The sequence below is a fragment of the Suricata suricatta genome, chromosome 10, assembly GCF_006229205.1.
Source record: "Suricata suricatta isolate VVHF042 chromosome 10, meerkat_22Aug2017_6uvM2_HiC, whole genome shotgun sequence".
Lineage (NCBI taxonomy): Eukaryota > Metazoa > Chordata > Mammalia > Carnivora > Herpestidae > Suricata > Suricata suricatta.
Window position 1 is genome coordinate 115,298,425 of NC_043709.1, and position 17,496 is coordinate 115,315,920.

Consider the following 17,496-nt stretch of genomic DNA (forward strand, 5'->3'; position numbering starts at 1 on the left):
GAAAAACCACTATACTTCCAGCTGTCAGCCAATGTGAGACAGTCACAACTCAGCCAATGAAAAACCACTATACTTCCAGCTGCCAGCCAGTAAGAGATAGTCACAACTCAGCCAATGAAAAACCACTATACTTCCAGCTGTCAGCCAATGAGAGACAGTCACAACTCAGCCAATGAAAAACCACTATACTTCCAGCTGTCAGCCAATGAGAGACAGTCACAACTCAGCCAATGAAAAACCACTATACTTCCAGCTCCCAGTTTATGCCTCTTTGTTTATAACAGCATCCTAAACTTCTCTCTCCGCTCCCTTGTTCTCCCAACTTGCCTATGGTTTTGCCACAGCTTGCTTGTCCCAAATTGCAGTTCTCTGCTATTCCTGAATAAGCCCATTTTTGCTGGTAAAATAATGGGTAGTTTTAAATTTAAGGTTAACAATATATATATACTTTCCACTCGAGATTACAAATTCTTATTTAACAAAATGTAAATTCCAACAGCTAAGGTAGGTGGAGGTCTTGAACATTTTTTAAAAGGTATCAAAAGTGAATTTCACATTGTATCGATAAATCATCTTTTTCAGGGCCCCTGGGTGGCTCAGACAGTTAAGCTTCCGACTTAGGCTCAGGTCATGGTCTTGTGGTTCATGGGTTCCAGCCCGGTTTCAGGTTCTGTGCTGATAGCTTATAGCCCGGAGCCTGCTTGAGATTCTGTGTCTCCCTCCCTCTCTTCCCCTCCCCTGCTCACAATCTCTCTCTCTACCAAACATGAATAAAAGTTTTAAAGAAATTATATAAAAAAAAGAAAATCTTCTTAAAGTTTTGTACAGTTTTCTAGCAAACATCTCTAAGAAATAGCACCAGTATATCTACAGTGCAAATATACTATTATCTTTCTCCTACTCTAAGGTTTCTAAATCTGAGTTACATGCACCCCTAAAGAATTTATGGATGGTTTTTATAGGCTCCACAAAACCCATGTGCATTTTTCTAGGAACCACTGACACAGTCTCACCCTACTAAAAACGACTGGTGAGTTATGAAATGTGAAGAACTTCTCTAAAAGAACGCATATAACAAGGAAATGTACCTCTTAGATTATCCTCTCCCACCCTTCTCCACAGTACACACATGTATGTGCGTGCGCACATACACACACACATTATTTAGGAGAAATAGTCAACAGATAATTTAGATATAAATTTTTGCTACTAAATCAATTCTGTTTGAGAGTCATATTGTAAATAGTCGAAAGAAACACTTGAAGATGAGCTTGACAGACAGGCGAGTTATGATTTGCCAAAGGACACATCCAAACTGCCCCCACATTTATTTTCTCTACAGCCTGCCACCGTTCTGAAACTCTCATAACTAAAGTCATCCCCGTTTAAAAATATACCGGTGGGAGGATTAACACACTACACGCCGGCTGGCTTCCTGGCAGCCCTGAGCAGGCACCTATCGGTTGGCAGTGCTGGGTCAGTGGGTCACTGTCTCTGAGCTAAGGACACAAAGAGAGTCAGCTTCTCCGACTTCACCCGGTGTCCTTGGATGCTGCTGGTTCTGGACATATTCTTCCCAGCGATGACCCCGAAGGCCACTTACTAACCAGAACCAAAAATAACAACCAACTCCCAAGTGCAGGGCAATTTTTTATGGCAGACTAACCACTGGTATCATCGGATAGACACTGTCTAATTAATAGCTGCCAGACCCAAAAATACGATGGATGTAGTTTTTCAAATCCAATCTTTCGAATGATGGCATAGTAACAAACTGATAAATGTGCACTAATTAAAAAAAATAAGCTATTGATCAGAGCCTCTGTATTATAAATACATTTATACTCTGTTAAAATGCAAAACAGCAAGCTGTTTTGACATTGTCACAAGATAAATTCATGACACACAGACAATTTATTTTGCATATTCCCCCTCAGTTTAATTTCATACAAGCCGTGCCTAAGAACTTTTGCATACAGCATGACAAATAATCTATGGAAGAAGAACTAACTAGAGACTTCAGAACAGAAAGGTGGTACGCACTGCTGAAGGTCATTCTTAGGAGCTGGGACAGTTAATTTTTCTCATTCATCCCAACAATCTATGAGCTCGGTAGAAAAGGGTTTAATTTATTAGGCTTTAAATAAAAACTGCTTCATTCTCTTCAGTATAATTGGATCTGCATATTCAGAGAATTATGCCATTATTTTCACGTGGAAAATGCCACTTAATTCATTTATAACTACATTTACAGTTAGATACCCTAGCAATATATACATCTACGTAACATTTTAAAACATTGTAACCTCTATGTATTTAGAACATTATCTTTTATAAATTACTGAAATAGCTAAAAAGGAATCCTAGCATTTCTTGTTCATGATCATTTCAAAATCATACATAAGCTGTAACTAATAGGAAATAGTCTGTTAAAAAAAACAAAACACGTTGCGCCATAAAACTTAGGTTTACTGTCTGACTAGCCATTTCCGATACATTAAATGACAAGATACGGCCACACTAAGGCCTCAAACTGCAGGCGGAACTCCTAAAACTTCAAGAAAAGGTTTTAGATGACAGTTCGAGGTTCAAAGTATGAAACTGAACAGTTACATCCAGAGACCAGTACTTATGAAAGGTTTACATTGAGCTGGCTGTTCACACAGCTCACACAAATGATACCTCTGTATCTCTTGTACCAAATGCTGAGTGCTTAAGCCTCAAAACGCATGAGTCATAAAACGAAAAACACTACTGTCATATCCAAGGTGCTAGCAGTATCTGTATGTGGGTTTCGCTATTAAAAAATTGTTTTTCGAACTGAGGGCTGAAGGTGGGGAGAAGGGGGTGATGGTCATGGTGGGGGGCACTTGTGGGGAGAAGCACTGGGTGTTACAAGGAAACCAATTTGACAATAAACTATTATAAAAAAATTTTTAAAAATAAGGAAAGCTTCATGTTAGAAAATTATGCCCAGAAATGGTTTTATCACTGACTCAGTGTAATTCTTTTCCTAACGCATAGTATCCTTCTCGCACAGTGATTAGTAGAAGAATCTGTTTAAGTCTACACAAAAGGCACATTTCTCTGAGTTTCACATTTTAATTCAGATCAAAGAAAGTCATTTTAATCAAAACTTCTATTATGGAAAAAATATTTAAAGAACCGTGATCTCTTTTAATGTCTCAGATTTGGCAGGTTTAAGAAAAATAATACATGTCTATAGTCATCTGTTCAAATGTTCAGAGATTATCAAGATTAAGGATTTATTATGTAGCTTTACATTTGAAAAAAAAAAAACATGGTTATTAAAATCTGTTTACCCACAGACGTATTTTAAACTTTCTTCCCCAGGAATAAAATCTCACATGTACCAAATACAAAATACTACAGAAGGCAGTAAGATTCTTCCAATGTAAAGAAGAAAAGTTTCAAACTTGAGACAGTAGCCATATTAAACACTAAAAAATGGTATGCTGAAACTGAATGATACAAGAACAAGACAAAAAACTAACATATATCCTTACAAGTGATCTACCCTAACTCTGGCACAAGCTACACCATGTAAATGGCCAACAGCTGATGTGCCCTCCTGGACACAGCAGAATTGCTTGCAAAACATTTTATCTGCTAACACAAATTTGGTTTTAATCTTTAGGCAAAAAGACCTAGGTAAAAAAAACAAAAAAAAAACCAAAACAAAAAAAACGTATCTCAACAGTGACCTCTGGTGGACAAGTCTTAAAATGACAGTCTCAAAATGAAATTCTTTAAGACTGAAAAGTAGGAAAACAAAAGTATTTATAAAGCTAACGCTCCCAAATCACCATAAAAACCAGGTATAAGATTACGGAGCCAACTGAAAAGGCTCCACTTACACTGATTTAAAAGAGAGTAATCACAAAGGCAAGGATTGGAGCAGAGAGGCAGACGCACAGGAAAACAGCCTTTGAAATCACTGCCATGTTCCGTTCTTCCAAAACACAGTGAGCTGGCAAGCCCTTGGGTATGTCATCTGTCTGCTCTGACTTAGCACAACTCATGACCTGCCAATCCATTAGCCAACCAGTATTAACTGAGGGCCTGGCTGATGTTCACCAGGCTTCTGGTACTTTCCTAAGTGTAGGATACAAAACACCATCAGACAGGGCTCCGACCCTCAAGGACATTATAATGCAATTAATTGTGTAAAGAAACCAGTGACTACTGCGGGACCTTAAACACAGAAAACAGACTTTAAGTGGAAAAGTAACAGAACTAGAAGCTGTCGCATCTGTAAGAGCAAAACAAGGCTCCCTGGAGAAGTGAGGGCCAAGCCCAGGATGGCCACTGGTAAAGGTGCACCGATGGGCGCTCAGACCCCAGCTTTCCCCACCTGTGGATTCTTAGATGTACCTGAAGGCCGCCGTCCTGGCACCATATTCCTTGACGCGAAGGCTCCCTATGATATAGGCATCAATTTCTAGGACATAAGGTAATGTTTTTTTTTTTTTTAAAGTTCATTTATTTTGACAGAGAGAAGGGGGCGGGGGAGGGAGAGAATGAGCAGCAGAGGGGCAGAGAGAGAGAATCCTAAGCAGGCTCCATGCTGCCAGTGTGATACAGGGCTCAATCTCCAGAACCGTGAGATCATGACATGACCCGAAATCAAGAGTCAGATGCTTAACCAAGTGAGCCCCCAGATGTCCCAGATAATGCTTCTCTAGAGCACTCACAGTCCAGCAGGTGTGACAGGAACCCATGAGTAAGAAGCAGAGTGCGTGGGGTTGCCACATCCACTCAAGTCCCCAGACCACCTGTTCCTGGCACTGTCCAGTTCGTGCACAGAGTGCTTCATCTCGGACCAGCCGTTTCCTCTCAGGACCTCCCTGTCCTTTACTGTCCCCTGCTATCCATCACTACTGCTTCACACAGGCAAGGTGTTAAAAATAAGAAACGAGGGGTGCTCGGGTGGCTCAGTCGTTTAAGCCTCCAATTTTGGCTCAGGTCATGATCTCACGGCTGGTGGGTTTGAGCCCCACGTCGGGCTCTGTGCTAACAGCTCAGAGCCTGGAGCCTGCTTCTGATTCTGTGTCTCCCTCTCTCTCTGCCCCTCCCTGCTCATGCTCTCTATCTCAAAAATAAATAAAACATTAAAAAAAAATAAGAAAGAAACGAAAGGTCCCCACTTTTGAGAAAACTTCCGATCTACTTGGAGAGAGGGAATAAATAAACCAGCAGTGCAGGACAGGGAAGGGCCGCCTGGGTGGGAGGTGTGTGAACCAGAGGACTTTGGGGAAGAAAGAGCTCCTATCGCCCAAGGAAGTCAGCCTCAAGCAGAGGATGAGGAGGCGAGGCCGTGCAGAGTGGGAGACGGGGGCACGGTGGCGCAGGTGCAGAGGCCGGCCGGCCGGGGAGAGGCCACCCGTCTGTCTGTGGCACCGGAGGAGGACACGCTGGCTGGAGGAAGTGGGCCCAGATCAGGGCAGCATCTGAAAAGCAGGCAGACTACACCTTCCCCCAGACGTGCGAAATGCTGTTCCAGACGGGACGGTCTGGTGGGAGAACCTTGTCTTCACTCTGAAACCAGTTTCGCTGGGCCACGCAGCCCCCGTGCTGGGCTCCCGCACGCTCCTGCCCGATCAGAGCACGAGGGAAGAGGGACAGTGCACTCATGGCTCTGCCTTCCATCTAAGTGGGTCAGGGAGACCCTCGCGCCTCCTAGGAAAGCTGTTTTGGGCAGGATGGGCCCCCAGACTCCACAACCACACAGCCCCCATCCCCTGCCTTAAATGTAAATAGCGCTGCTGTAATCATGGTGAACCTCTAATAGCAACTGACTTGACGATCTGTAAAATGTGTTTTACAAACTCAGAGAACACGACAGAATCTCGGGGGGACGAAAGGATCATCGGACCACTCCTGGCTTCCTGCGGCCTCACTCAGACCACAATAGGACCTGTCCATGGGCAAAACCACCAGCAGGGAAAGGAAGTCCACCCGGTGCCACATGGTCCCCAGTGGCTCTGCAGACACTGACTCCAGCGCGCAGAATCACATGAAGTCCCCAGATCGAGGTCGTGGCTTGTGCAAGCCGGTCACGCCTTCCATACGTACACAGGTGGAAATGTCACACAGCAGCGTGCCTGGCAGACCCAGAGACAAACACAACTACTTTTGCAAGATAAAAGCAGGGCTGAGGGTTTATCTTTTGTGTCCCACTGGTTTTAATGTAGCAGTGTCAGCCAGGCCCTATTAAAAACTGCAGGAAGTGAAAGACACTGATTACAATACAAAGTGACAGGAGGCTGTGCTCACACTTAGATTTAATGCATATTTATATTTCCATCAAATGGACATATTTACTATAAATACTTGAAAAACCATAGCGAAGTCGTTCATTTAAATGCCAGAAAAATAGTAAAAGATGCTAATTTGACCTTAGTGGAGCAGACCGAGTGTCAGTGACACTACACACAACGGCTTTAAACAGAATTTACCAAGACAATTAACGAGAGTTTACTGCGTTAGGTCAAGAGTGTCTCAGATGGAAAAAAGGAAAAAACAAAACAAAACAAAAAAAACAGGGAAGGAAGAAATCTGAAGTTTGAATCCATTCACAGTCAGTTTTTTTTTTTTTAACAGATACAATTTAAGTCCGTTTTTACGCCTCCCTAAATGCATCTTGTCTGATATGCCTGGAGAAGCAGACCTACTGATCCAAGGCGTCTGTCTTTGTGAACATGTAAAAAGAAATGAACTCCAACTGAAAAAAAATCTGGAAACACCTAAAAGGTTTTTTGTTTTTTTTTTAAAAGAACAGGTCAATTAATGACATGATAGGAACAAAGCACTTAAATGTAAACTGTTTTTTTAATGTTTATTTTTGAGAGAGACAGTGGGAGTGGGAGAAGGGCAGAGAGGGAGACAGAAGCAGGCTCCAGGCTCTGAGCTGGCAGCACAGAGCCCCACGCGGGGCTCAAACCCACGAGCTGGGAGATCATGACCTGAGCCGAAGTGGGACACCCAACTGACTGAGCCACCCGGGCGCCCCAAATGTCAACTCTTTAGTCACTCTGCTGATGCACCTCTAACCACAGGAACCTTTACGATTAGCTATTTTTAGGACTTGAGCAACAGCTTCAGGAACTTGTCACAAAATCCTGGGGAATTCAACACACTCCACCTTTCAAGACAAACTGCAAGATCCCCTCAACTAGGATCACATCTCGGGGGGACAGCAGGACCACCGGCTTTGAAAACCATGAAGAGCCGCAGCATATTGGCTGTTACAAAAATGATCCCCTGGGGAGGCGCCTCGGGGGGCTCAGTCGGTTAAGCGTCGGACTCTTGATTTCAGCTCAGGTCATGATCTCACGGTCTGCGGGTTTGAGCCCCACTTGGTGCTGACAGTGAGGAGCCTGCTTGGGATTCTCTCTTTCCTTCACCCCTTTTCATGCTCTGCCTTTCTCTCTCTCTCTCTAAAAAATAAATAAGTAAACTTCAAAAAAAAAAGATATATATCACCTATGACTTGCAGCCCTCTCTTTCAGCTTCGGTGACCACCGTTACTGAAATGTGACAACCCTGCCACTCTGCCTTGGCCTTACAAATATGCGCTTTTTGCTGAAAATGAACTAATCTGCCTGTTTCCTGCACATGAGGGGCCTTCTGCCCTCCGAGTTCTCAATCATCAACAGCTCTGTGACACCACCTCAAGCAGTGTATAACGCGCACACGCACACATAAATTCACAACACGAATCCCTCAACATGACACCCGGCTCCATTTCCTGGGACTCCGAAAGCCCCCTAACAAATTCTCTCCACGTGATTAGAAAATCATTCAAGTCTGCAGGAAATATGGCAAGCACAAGGAAGTGACAGTCAATTAGGAAGGAGAAAGGAGAGTGGGCCCCTGTCATTAAAAATCTTTAAAGTCATAGCTCTAAGAATGAAATGGCCCATTATCACTCACAGGAGGTTATTTTCATAAAAACACCTATCAATTCTCCTCTACTTAGCCATGCCCTGAGGCCACCCATGCCCCCAGAGAATTCCTCTTGGGAACCAGACTCAGAGATGTGAAAAGTACAGATGCAGATTGCTGAAACTTCTACGATTTTGTGGATTTCCCCCCTATTGATCAGAGAAGAAAAGTATTGCAAGAGTTAATTATTCCCCTTTTGAGGAGGAAGTACAGAGAAAGCCAAGAACTCTTACTCTATTATTTTGTAGTACTGTTTTTCCCCCATGAAACACAAACAAATCTCCTGGCCGTTCAGGTCGCTGAAGCACTTACCACCCCTGAACGGGACCATTTCCAAGAAGCAATGTCATTTTCTGTCTTCAGGTTACACGTGTTAGGAAAGAATCCTCAAAAAAGTACAAAGTACAGGACAATACGCTCATGTATCATAGTGTCACGAAAACCGATTTCAAGTGTCCCCAAGGATCATCTGTCATGAGTGTCTTCAAAGAAACAAAAGAATCCACAGTATCACGAAATCACCTCGAAGTCAGAAAGTGTCTAACAAACGATGAAGTTAACTCACTTGTTAGCTTGTTGTGGCTGAGGACCAGTTGTGTGATATGGGATAAGGAGACTGTAAAAGAGAAAAAAAAATCACAGTCAGTAAATGTATCCGGATTATCCCCACACTCCTACAAGGTAAAGTGTTAAATTATTTTCACTAGTGGAAATGCTATCACTCGCAAAAATGGAAGCAAGGTTTCATGTAACAGTCTGTTAAATGTTAAGCCAAATTAAGAAAAGTTATACAATTAACATGCCAATTAGCAGAGCAAGTTAGAGCTAATGAGATTAATGTCACAGCATCAACCATTACAAGGGCCACTCAGCTTTGCTTGGCGACCCAGTCCGCTGGCCTCCCCCGAGGGGTCCATCTCAAACACGTGTGCCGTCAGAAGAAGGTCCCCGGAGGGGTCTCCAGAGTGTGGGGAGGCACAAGTCCTCCCCTGTACTCAAACGAAATCAGGGGCGCCTGGGGGGACCAGGCAGTTAAGTGTCCAGCTCTTGATTTCACCTCAGGTCATGATCTTGTGGTTCGTGAGATCGGGCCCCACATCAGGCTCTGTGCTGACAGTGCGGAACCTGCTTGGGATTCTCTCTCTCTCTCTGTTCCTACCCTACTCATGCTCTCTCTGTCACTCTTCTCTCTCAAAATAAATAAACTTAAAAAAATATTTTTTAAAAATCATATGAAGACAAAAGATCATGTAGCACATGACTTCATCTATGTCCTCTGTCAACCCAGAAATTCTTCTACACAATACCAAGTGACTAAAAAAAATTTTTTTAAATCACCTAAAAATGATGTTGGTTGATGTTTCCAAGCCCCTGCACATTGCTTGCCACTTTCAAACAGTATTGTAAAAGTTTAAACTAAATAACAGACTTGCTTAAAAGAAAGCTTTTCCAACTATAAAGAAAATACACAGACCCACCAAAAAAAAAAAAATTCCAAAAAGTCTGCGAAGAAAAGTGACCTGCCTTCCATTTGTGGCTCTACAGCTCCACATAATGACCAGCATATGTTTTAAATACATATTACATGTATTTAGCAAACAGACAGGCATCTTTCCAAAATTCTTGCTCTAAGAACATTATTATATGCAGAGTTTCTTCCCTAAGAAGACAAAAATTTTTCTCAAGAAACGTCTTATTGTTGGAGCCCGGCATGCTAGCCAGAAAATGGATAGTTCAGTTCTAACCACAATTTTTGAGTATTTTTTTTTTTTAACCCTCACAAAGTTAGCAGACACTTGGAATGCAGCAGAGAGCCCTGAGCCAGTAGAGGCCAGGCTGCCGGCCCGAAGCCCCACACACTCTGAGTGATCGTGCGGCGACATTATCCTACGAACCAGGGCACAGCCACCCACGCCAAGACTGCCTGTCATCCATCAGAATGCCCGATCCTCAGCCCTCCCCCATCTCGCCAAATGTCCCAGTCGCCTCTTCTAGAGAACGCAGTCCAGTTCAGAATCCTGTGGCACGCAGGTAACAGCCCCCTTAGATCACCTGTCGCCTGCATTTCTCTTTCCTGGACTTCCATGCGCTTGGCAACCATGAGGCCGCAGGCCACGTTAGTCCATGTTATGTCCTCCGGCAGGGCTATCGTCTGTTTGTTCCCAGTTAGATTTAGGGTAAGCATCATTGGCAGGAATGTCGAAGGGGTGCCGTGCTCCTCTCCCTGCACCCGTCAGGCGGCACACGACCCCTCCTGTCACTGATGATCTCCCCTCGATCACATCTGTCTGCCAGGCTTCTCCACTGAAAATGCATTCTCATCCACTTTGTAATTAATGAGCATCTGGGGAGGAGGGGGTTGAGGAAGGGAGGGTACTTCATGTAAACATCTTTTTGCATCAGTTTCATGATCCCCAACTCAGACAATCTTTACCTTCATGGAACATTTGGCAACGTCTGGAAAATTTTTATTCTAACAACTATGGCCACCAAGTACCTAAACTTTCCCATGTGGCCCTCCCCGCATCCATACTAAGACAGCACTGGTCTAGAGCAGAGGCGTCTCGAGGGTCGGGGCCAGGGACGCGTCTAAGTGTCCTACAAGGCACAAGGCAGCCCGTTCACTCCTTTGCAGGAATGTCCAGGGCTAAAACGAGTGTGGGTGCTCCTGCAAAAACAGCTGGGCAGAGCAATGGTTTTAACTACTCAGGATCATAGTGTTGCTGTTGAGAAACTGCAATTTACTTCTTTATTTTTGTAGGGCTCTGTGGTTTCCCATTTCAGTCAATGGATTATCACCTATTGTGATTACTCAAGCCGGTGTTCACACTGTCTGATGTGGCCACAGGGAGGCCATGCGAGCTGGCTGCCGTCCTCCTGACAGGTCCCCACTGCTCCCGGAGCACGGCCCTGCTTGCTGGCACAAGCTCTCCAGGCTCGTCTTGTCCTTTTGCTGCCACAGCCCTGAAATCGCCATTTCTCTAATGAGCTCTGGTTCCTTTTTGTGGAAAATGGTATTTATAAGACAGAATCTGAGCACCAGATGTGCTCACTGCTATTTGGGGCTCAGTATTCTCAGCTCCTCTCAGTGGACAGAGCTTGAGCACACGCGTGCGAGCGCGCACACACACACACACACACACACACACACACACACACACACACACAATCTATACTGATTTCACTATACTACTGAAAACCCTGATTTCAATATATGCAATTCCAACACACCATCATTCGGTTCATTCCCGTTTTTTCCCTTTCCATGTCTGTAATTCCCTTCTCTAACAGTGAGCGCTCCAGCTTCCATTATCTCTAACCTACTTACCATGTAATCAATAAGCCTATATATAACTGCATGAAATTGAATTCTCTTACAGCTGGGCCGGGACGGCTCTATGCTTATGTGCAGGGGCACCCGGAAGTCTGGTTCTGATTCTTGGTCAAGATCAGGACAAATACGCTAGCTAGGGATGTGCAACGTTCAGCCTAAACTTGAAACCCCCGGGGCCAGCTCATTTGCACTGTTTAGGGAGCTGTAGGCGGATGGCATACGCCTGGCTACGAGGTACACGGCCATTTGGGCAGGAGAGACCTGGCGGACACTGGTGCCCAGGCTCTCCTCAAGTACCGCTTCCTCATACACGTCTTGACGGTTCATAAATCTGGAGGGCAATGTCCTGAGTAACTAAGAAACGACTCTGGGGAGCAAACCTGGTGAGCCTCTGAGGCCCCCAATGGTTGCCAAAGCCTTCTTACAGCTAGTAGGTCATATCCTGTGCTGTGCTTTTATTAACCCCTTAGGTGAGCAGCCTCCATGGAACTGGTGTCCTTTCAACTACCCAGCCCAAGAACCAACGTAGTAACATAGTAACGTATCTCCTCCACAAACCCTTCCTCCTGCTGGACACCTCTGCCCTCCGATCACACTCCCCTGCCCACGTGCCCCTCCATGACACACCCTCCTCGCCCTGCTTGGGCTGGAACCTCACAGGCCAGGCTCCCCCACCCGTGCAGATGCTCACCTCACCCCACTCAGGTTCCCGCCCCCGTTCTAGGCTACGGGGCCCGCCTGACCACCTCTCTGTTCCCATCCCGCTTCCTGGCTTTCGGACTGAACCATTAGGAACGGGGAGAGAAAGGCAATGGGGAAGGAGAAGAGCATTTTCATGGTTTTTCCACAAGAGTCACAATGGTGGCTTCCCATGTGACATTTAAGATATTAATCCGTGCACAACACCTTGCACGTTTTAAGAGCTGAGATTCCTTGTCCACCAGGGAAGCATTCCTGGGTCTCTGAGGTACACAGTCGGATATGGGAGAAAGAATCTCAAACAGCTACCCTCATACCAAACCCGATGGAAAAAATGGACAGGTGCACAGGTTAGGATTGCGGTCACCTTCATGTGGCAGCAGGCCACAAATAACAAAGAGTACACACAGTGAGTTTGTCTCACTCCACACAGGCAATCCTGTGTGTGCTGAGCAAGAAAATATCAGGGACCTTGCTCGACCGTCCCCAACACACAGCTCCCACCTCACGGTTCAAGACGGCTGCCTGAGCAGGGCGCCTGGGTGGCTTAATCAGTTAAGCATCTGACTTCGGCACAGATTTGTGAGCTTGAGCCCCGCCTTGGGCTCTGTGCTGACAGCCTGAAGCCTAGAGCCTGCTGTGGGTTCTGTGTCTCCCTCTCTCTGCCCCTCGCCCACTCGTGCTCTGTCTCACTCTAAGAAATACATTAAAAAATTAAAAAAAAAAAAGATGGCTTCCTGAGCTGCATCCAGTCAGGATCCCTCTCAGAAGGCATAAGAAAGAAAGCTTTCTCCTTCTGGATGCTTCTAAGAAGCTGCACATGGTACTTCCACTTGCAAGCGATTAATTACAATTTTGTAATACGGTGAGGCCTCGCTGCAAGGGAGGCAAGGAAATGCAGTCCATGTCCTGGGTGACTGTCTGGTAGCTAAAAATCAGGGGTTTTCTTACCAGCAGATAATGAACAGTCTCCCATACTATCAGACCACTCCATTTGAGCGTCAAAGAATTCAATTTTGATGACAAACGAAAGTGAACAATCTCCCATCTCTTCCTGCCTTAATTTTTCCTCAAATGCCGCAACTAACTAAGAAAAGCCTTTTTGGCTCTTTCTCCCAGCTACCACTCACAATGAAAGACCTAATTTGGGAAAGCAGATTCTTTTCGATATTTCCCCACATCCCTTCAACAAGCATTTAGCAGGAGAGAAGGTGACAAAGTTGGGTTTTGGGGAGTTTTTTAAATTTTTTTAATGTTTTATTTATTTTTAAGAGAGAGGGAGACACAGAATCTGAAGCAGGTCCAGGCTCTGAGCTAGCTATCAGCATAGAGCCTGACGCGGGGCTCGAACCCACGAACTGTGAGATCATGACCTGAGCTGAAGCTGGACGCTCAACCGAGTCACCCAGGCGCCCCAGAAAAGTCTAAAAGTTCTTTTCTCTGGTTTCATAAAGAGAAATGCAGTTGTGGCTTCACCTGATAACACCGCCACGAATTTTTCTTTCTCGCTATTGTGACAGAGCGACATGTTAAAGTTGGTGAGAAGTTGGGGGGGGGATTAGAGCAGTCAAGAGGAAGTTAATAAAAGGCCTTTGAGAAAATATTTAGGGCAACAAAGGACTCCAGGCTGGGTCTGCGGGGAGGGCAGTTAAGCTGGACAGAATGAGACTCACAGAATCAATCACAAAGCCCGGGACGGGCAAAGACGGGGCTGCGACAACCGTATTTATACAGCCCGCCACTCCCCTCCACTCGGCAATTGTGAGTTCATGGTGAGTCTTGAATAGAAACTGTGCTGCTAAAAAAGAAGGGAGAAAGGGTCTACCAAAATAGACTGGATTATTTAAAAGCACAAAGGCCACCACGGTCACACACGTTGGGAAAATGGAAGTGGGCCGTACCCAGTGATCGGCCTTGCAAACCTTAATCATTAACACAGTGTATCTCCCACTGCGAGCCACAAACCGTCAAGAATGAGCAGAGTGCAGACAGGGCGAACAACCCACTGTTATAATTCCTGGAGCAGTGGTAGACTATGCCTTGTCTAGGCATCTGCAAAGTAGAATATATTTCAAAAATCAACCAAATGACTGAAGCATGTGTTGACACGCACAGTTAAAGGCTGCAGTGACTGTAGAAATGGCACTTGGGTGAATACTGTTTTTCCAGCCAGAATGAACAGTGGGAAACAAAATTGTCGCAAAGGAGGTGCTCAGGGGGAAGAAGGGACAGGGTGAGGTTGCTGGCACTGTACACATGATTTATGACTATTTCTTCTCCAGCCAAGCACGGAATCAGCAGAAAAATGCTCAGTGGGGCGCCTGGGTGGCTCGGTCAGTTGAGCCTCTGACTTAGGCTCAGGTCATGATCTCATGGTTCCTGGGTAGGAGCCCTGCATCAGGCTTTGTGCTGACAGCTAGCTCAGAGCCTGGAGCCTGTCTTCAGATCCTGTGACTCCTTCTCTCTCTGGCCCTCTCCTGCTCATGCTGTCTCTCTCTCTCTCTCTCAAAAATAAATAAAAACATTAAAAAAAAAAAAAAAAAGAAACTGGCCGGTTCAGTAATTTCACAAGAAAGATAATCGGGCATGCACCACACTCAGAATGCTAACAGGCTCCACCTGGGAAATTCCCCAACAAGTTCTATCTGCTATGCATCCTCGTGAGACTGGGGACGTCTTGGATTATGCGACTGTCCCTCTCAGAACCGTCCTGGTTTAGATGAGAAACTACATAGTTCCTCACTCTAGGGAAGACAGAACATGCACCCAAATGCTAAAATGAAAGCTGTGAAAGGAACATGGACACAGAGTAGCAGATCAGAAAGGATAATTAGTGGTAGCTAAGAAGGAGATGTTACTTATTACGGGGTGACACACTCAAAAATACTTTAGGGCTGAGGGCGTACCTGCAGGACCTGGAAAAAGGAGGTTATGGAAGCCACGCCTGGCTTCCTTGAGCAAACAGATGGAAAACAGGCAAAATACAGGACTGGGTGGGACAGCCTGTATTTTAACGGAATCAACCCAGAAAACCCCCAAAACTAAATATTCCTAGAAAAGAACCATAATTTCTAGGTAACGCATGGAAGCAGATGTTACTATTTATAATCAGTTTGGGGGCACCAGGGTGGCTCAGCCGGTTAAGCGCCTGACTTCCAATCACATCATGATCTTGCAGTTCGTGGGTTCAAGCACCACATCAAACTTGTGCTAACAGCTCGGAGCCTGGAGCCTGCTACCGATTCTGTGTCTTCCTCTCTCTCTGCCCTTCCCCAACTTGTGCTTGTGCTCTCTCTCTCTCAAATAAACAAACATCAAACAACATAAAAAATAAAATCAGTGTGGCATTTTCCTTCCTTCATATAGTAGGCAGCATAAGAAAAAAATCGCTTGATGAGATCCACAGCACTGTAAGAGGACATTACGGACTTGTTTTCAAAATAACCTATCACAGTGATGGGGCACACTGGAAATTGTCTCTACCGTTTTCTATTTGGCAAATGAGAAAGCAAATGGCTCCTTTGGTAGCACTTCAGAGAAGGTACAAAGTTGTAGCTTCGCAGAATGGCATTTCCACCCAGAGGGGAAAATCAAAGCCAGTGTGAACCACAGGGAAGCAGGCCTGGAAACATGCAGGAGGATGTGGGACCTGAAGGTTTCTGCTATCCTGCCATCGGTCAGGATTGGCCATCTCTGGGTTCCAAATGAAAGGCTCTGTAACTGGTGACGGAAATTGGACCGCAGCTCCCAATATACCTTACAGACTGCGCCCCAAAGGGAAGAAGTCAGAGAAGACACTGCGGTCACCAGAGGGCAAACGGTGTGCCCCTCTGCGACCGTTCTTGCGGTAGTAAGGACTGCCACGTTAGACGAACCGCCATACTTCTGATATTTACAAGTCTATTGTTTGGCAACAACTTTTTTGGCAACTCCAGGGGGCACAATACTGGGCAGTGACAGGTTAGATCACAAATAGTGCCCTCCATTAATTCAACTCCCCCCCAAGTTGTAGGCTAAAAAGAAGAATGGCTTTGAGCTTGAAATATAGGACGGTTCAAATGGTTTTTCCACTTTGGCTCCCCAGTGGTGAAACGGCCACAGCCCTAAATAACCCCGATTCGGAGACTCCACAGGGACGTGGAAGCCGGCCAGATGTCAGCATCCGGAAGCAGTGCTGACCAATGTGGGTTTTGCGTCTCCATGATGCGTGATTAAAATGCCTGCCTGTGTCACATGGCTGAAATTATTTCACCCCTGGCGGTGAGCTATGGAGCCGGGTCTTCTTAAATATGCAGCTTTTGCCACTATATCAGAGTGAAGGCAGGAAATAAAATGTTCGATACTAAGATACAATACAGATATCATATTCATCAACACACCCAGAATCACAAAAACATTTTTCTTTTGAATATTGTTCATAACTTAAAACTTTAAAAAAAAACATCACCAGGATATGAAAGTTTTCCTTTACTTCACAACTAATATTGCAAGTGAGCTGAAAACTCTCTGGTATTAAGGTTTTGAAGTTACTCGACTAAATTGCACTATTTACAGATAAAGGGTCTAACAACTGTAATTAACTGCTCTTTCATTCAACAGAAAGCAAATGAATGTAGGTGTCCAATGAGGGGAGGAAACTGTGATACCTCTTCCGATCCATAAATAAGAGTGAGGAATTCAGAGGCGTTGAGCACCCCGGTGAGCTGGCCACTGAGTCTGGGCTCTGGGCCCATGGGGACATCAAGTCAAAAGATACGAGACCCAAGTCACTGTGCTATTAAAAAAGCGGAGTCCACATCATTCCTGTTCAAACGCATCACCTCCCAGTCTCTCCCTTAGGAAAAAATACAAACCAAAAAAAAAATACTGTATTTCTGAAGATGTCTGGGAGAATCAAAGGGAAAATTCGGCAAGCCACCTGGGCTGAGCCACCACTAATTGCTCCTGAGGTGTCGTCCAGAGGGCGAAATGCTAAGGGAACTGTAACGGTTTTGCAGGACTGGAATCGGGCAGTGTGACAGGGATGGAACATGAGTGAGAGGCACTCGCGGCCCCCAACAAGATTACTCTGTAATAAGAAGGGGCCGCAATAAAACACCAGGCCACACTGTGGAATGTAAGTGCCGTGAAGGAGCTAAGCTGATCTGAAAGTCCCATGGAAAGAGAAAGGCTTGAAAATTCTGTCAGGGTTAGTAAAATCTTCCAGGTCCAGACTCAACTTTATTATTCTGTATCCGCCCTATCTACCTACCTTCTTTTGTGTTGTTACAATCTATACTAATTTTTGTAGCAGAAACGATGTTACTTGTGTAACAAAAAAGAGGCGCGTTTTTTAGAAATCGGTTAGAGGATCCTAGAAATCACAACGCCGAAGCCTCCCCCTCCCCGTTTTACAGATAAGGAAACTCTGGCCCAGAGTGGAGGTCCCACAGCCCTCCACCAGTGGACACAGGACTACCAGCAAGGTTCCCAGACTCCAGACTGGGCTGCCGCTT

General features: G+C 45.2%; 1 protein-coding gene across 4 annotated transcripts in view; it reads right to left on the reverse strand.

The window, feature by feature from the left end:
- Nucleotides 1–17,496, reverse strand: part of RSU1 (Ras suppressor protein 1) — a 196,703-nt gene that overhangs the window by 154,400 nt on the left and 24,807 nt on the right. For 3 of the 4 annotated variants that reach the window (XM_029954267.1, XM_029954268.1, XM_029954266.1), the window contains exon 3: nt 8,534–8,584. The exons of the other annotated variant lie outside the window; for it this stretch is intronic. In XM_029954267.1, coding sequence (XP_029810127.1) covers nt 8,534–8,584 — 51 coding nt within the window. The remainder of the gene's footprint in view (nt 1–8,533; nt 8,585–17,496) is intronic. 4 annotated transcript variants of the gene reach the window in all.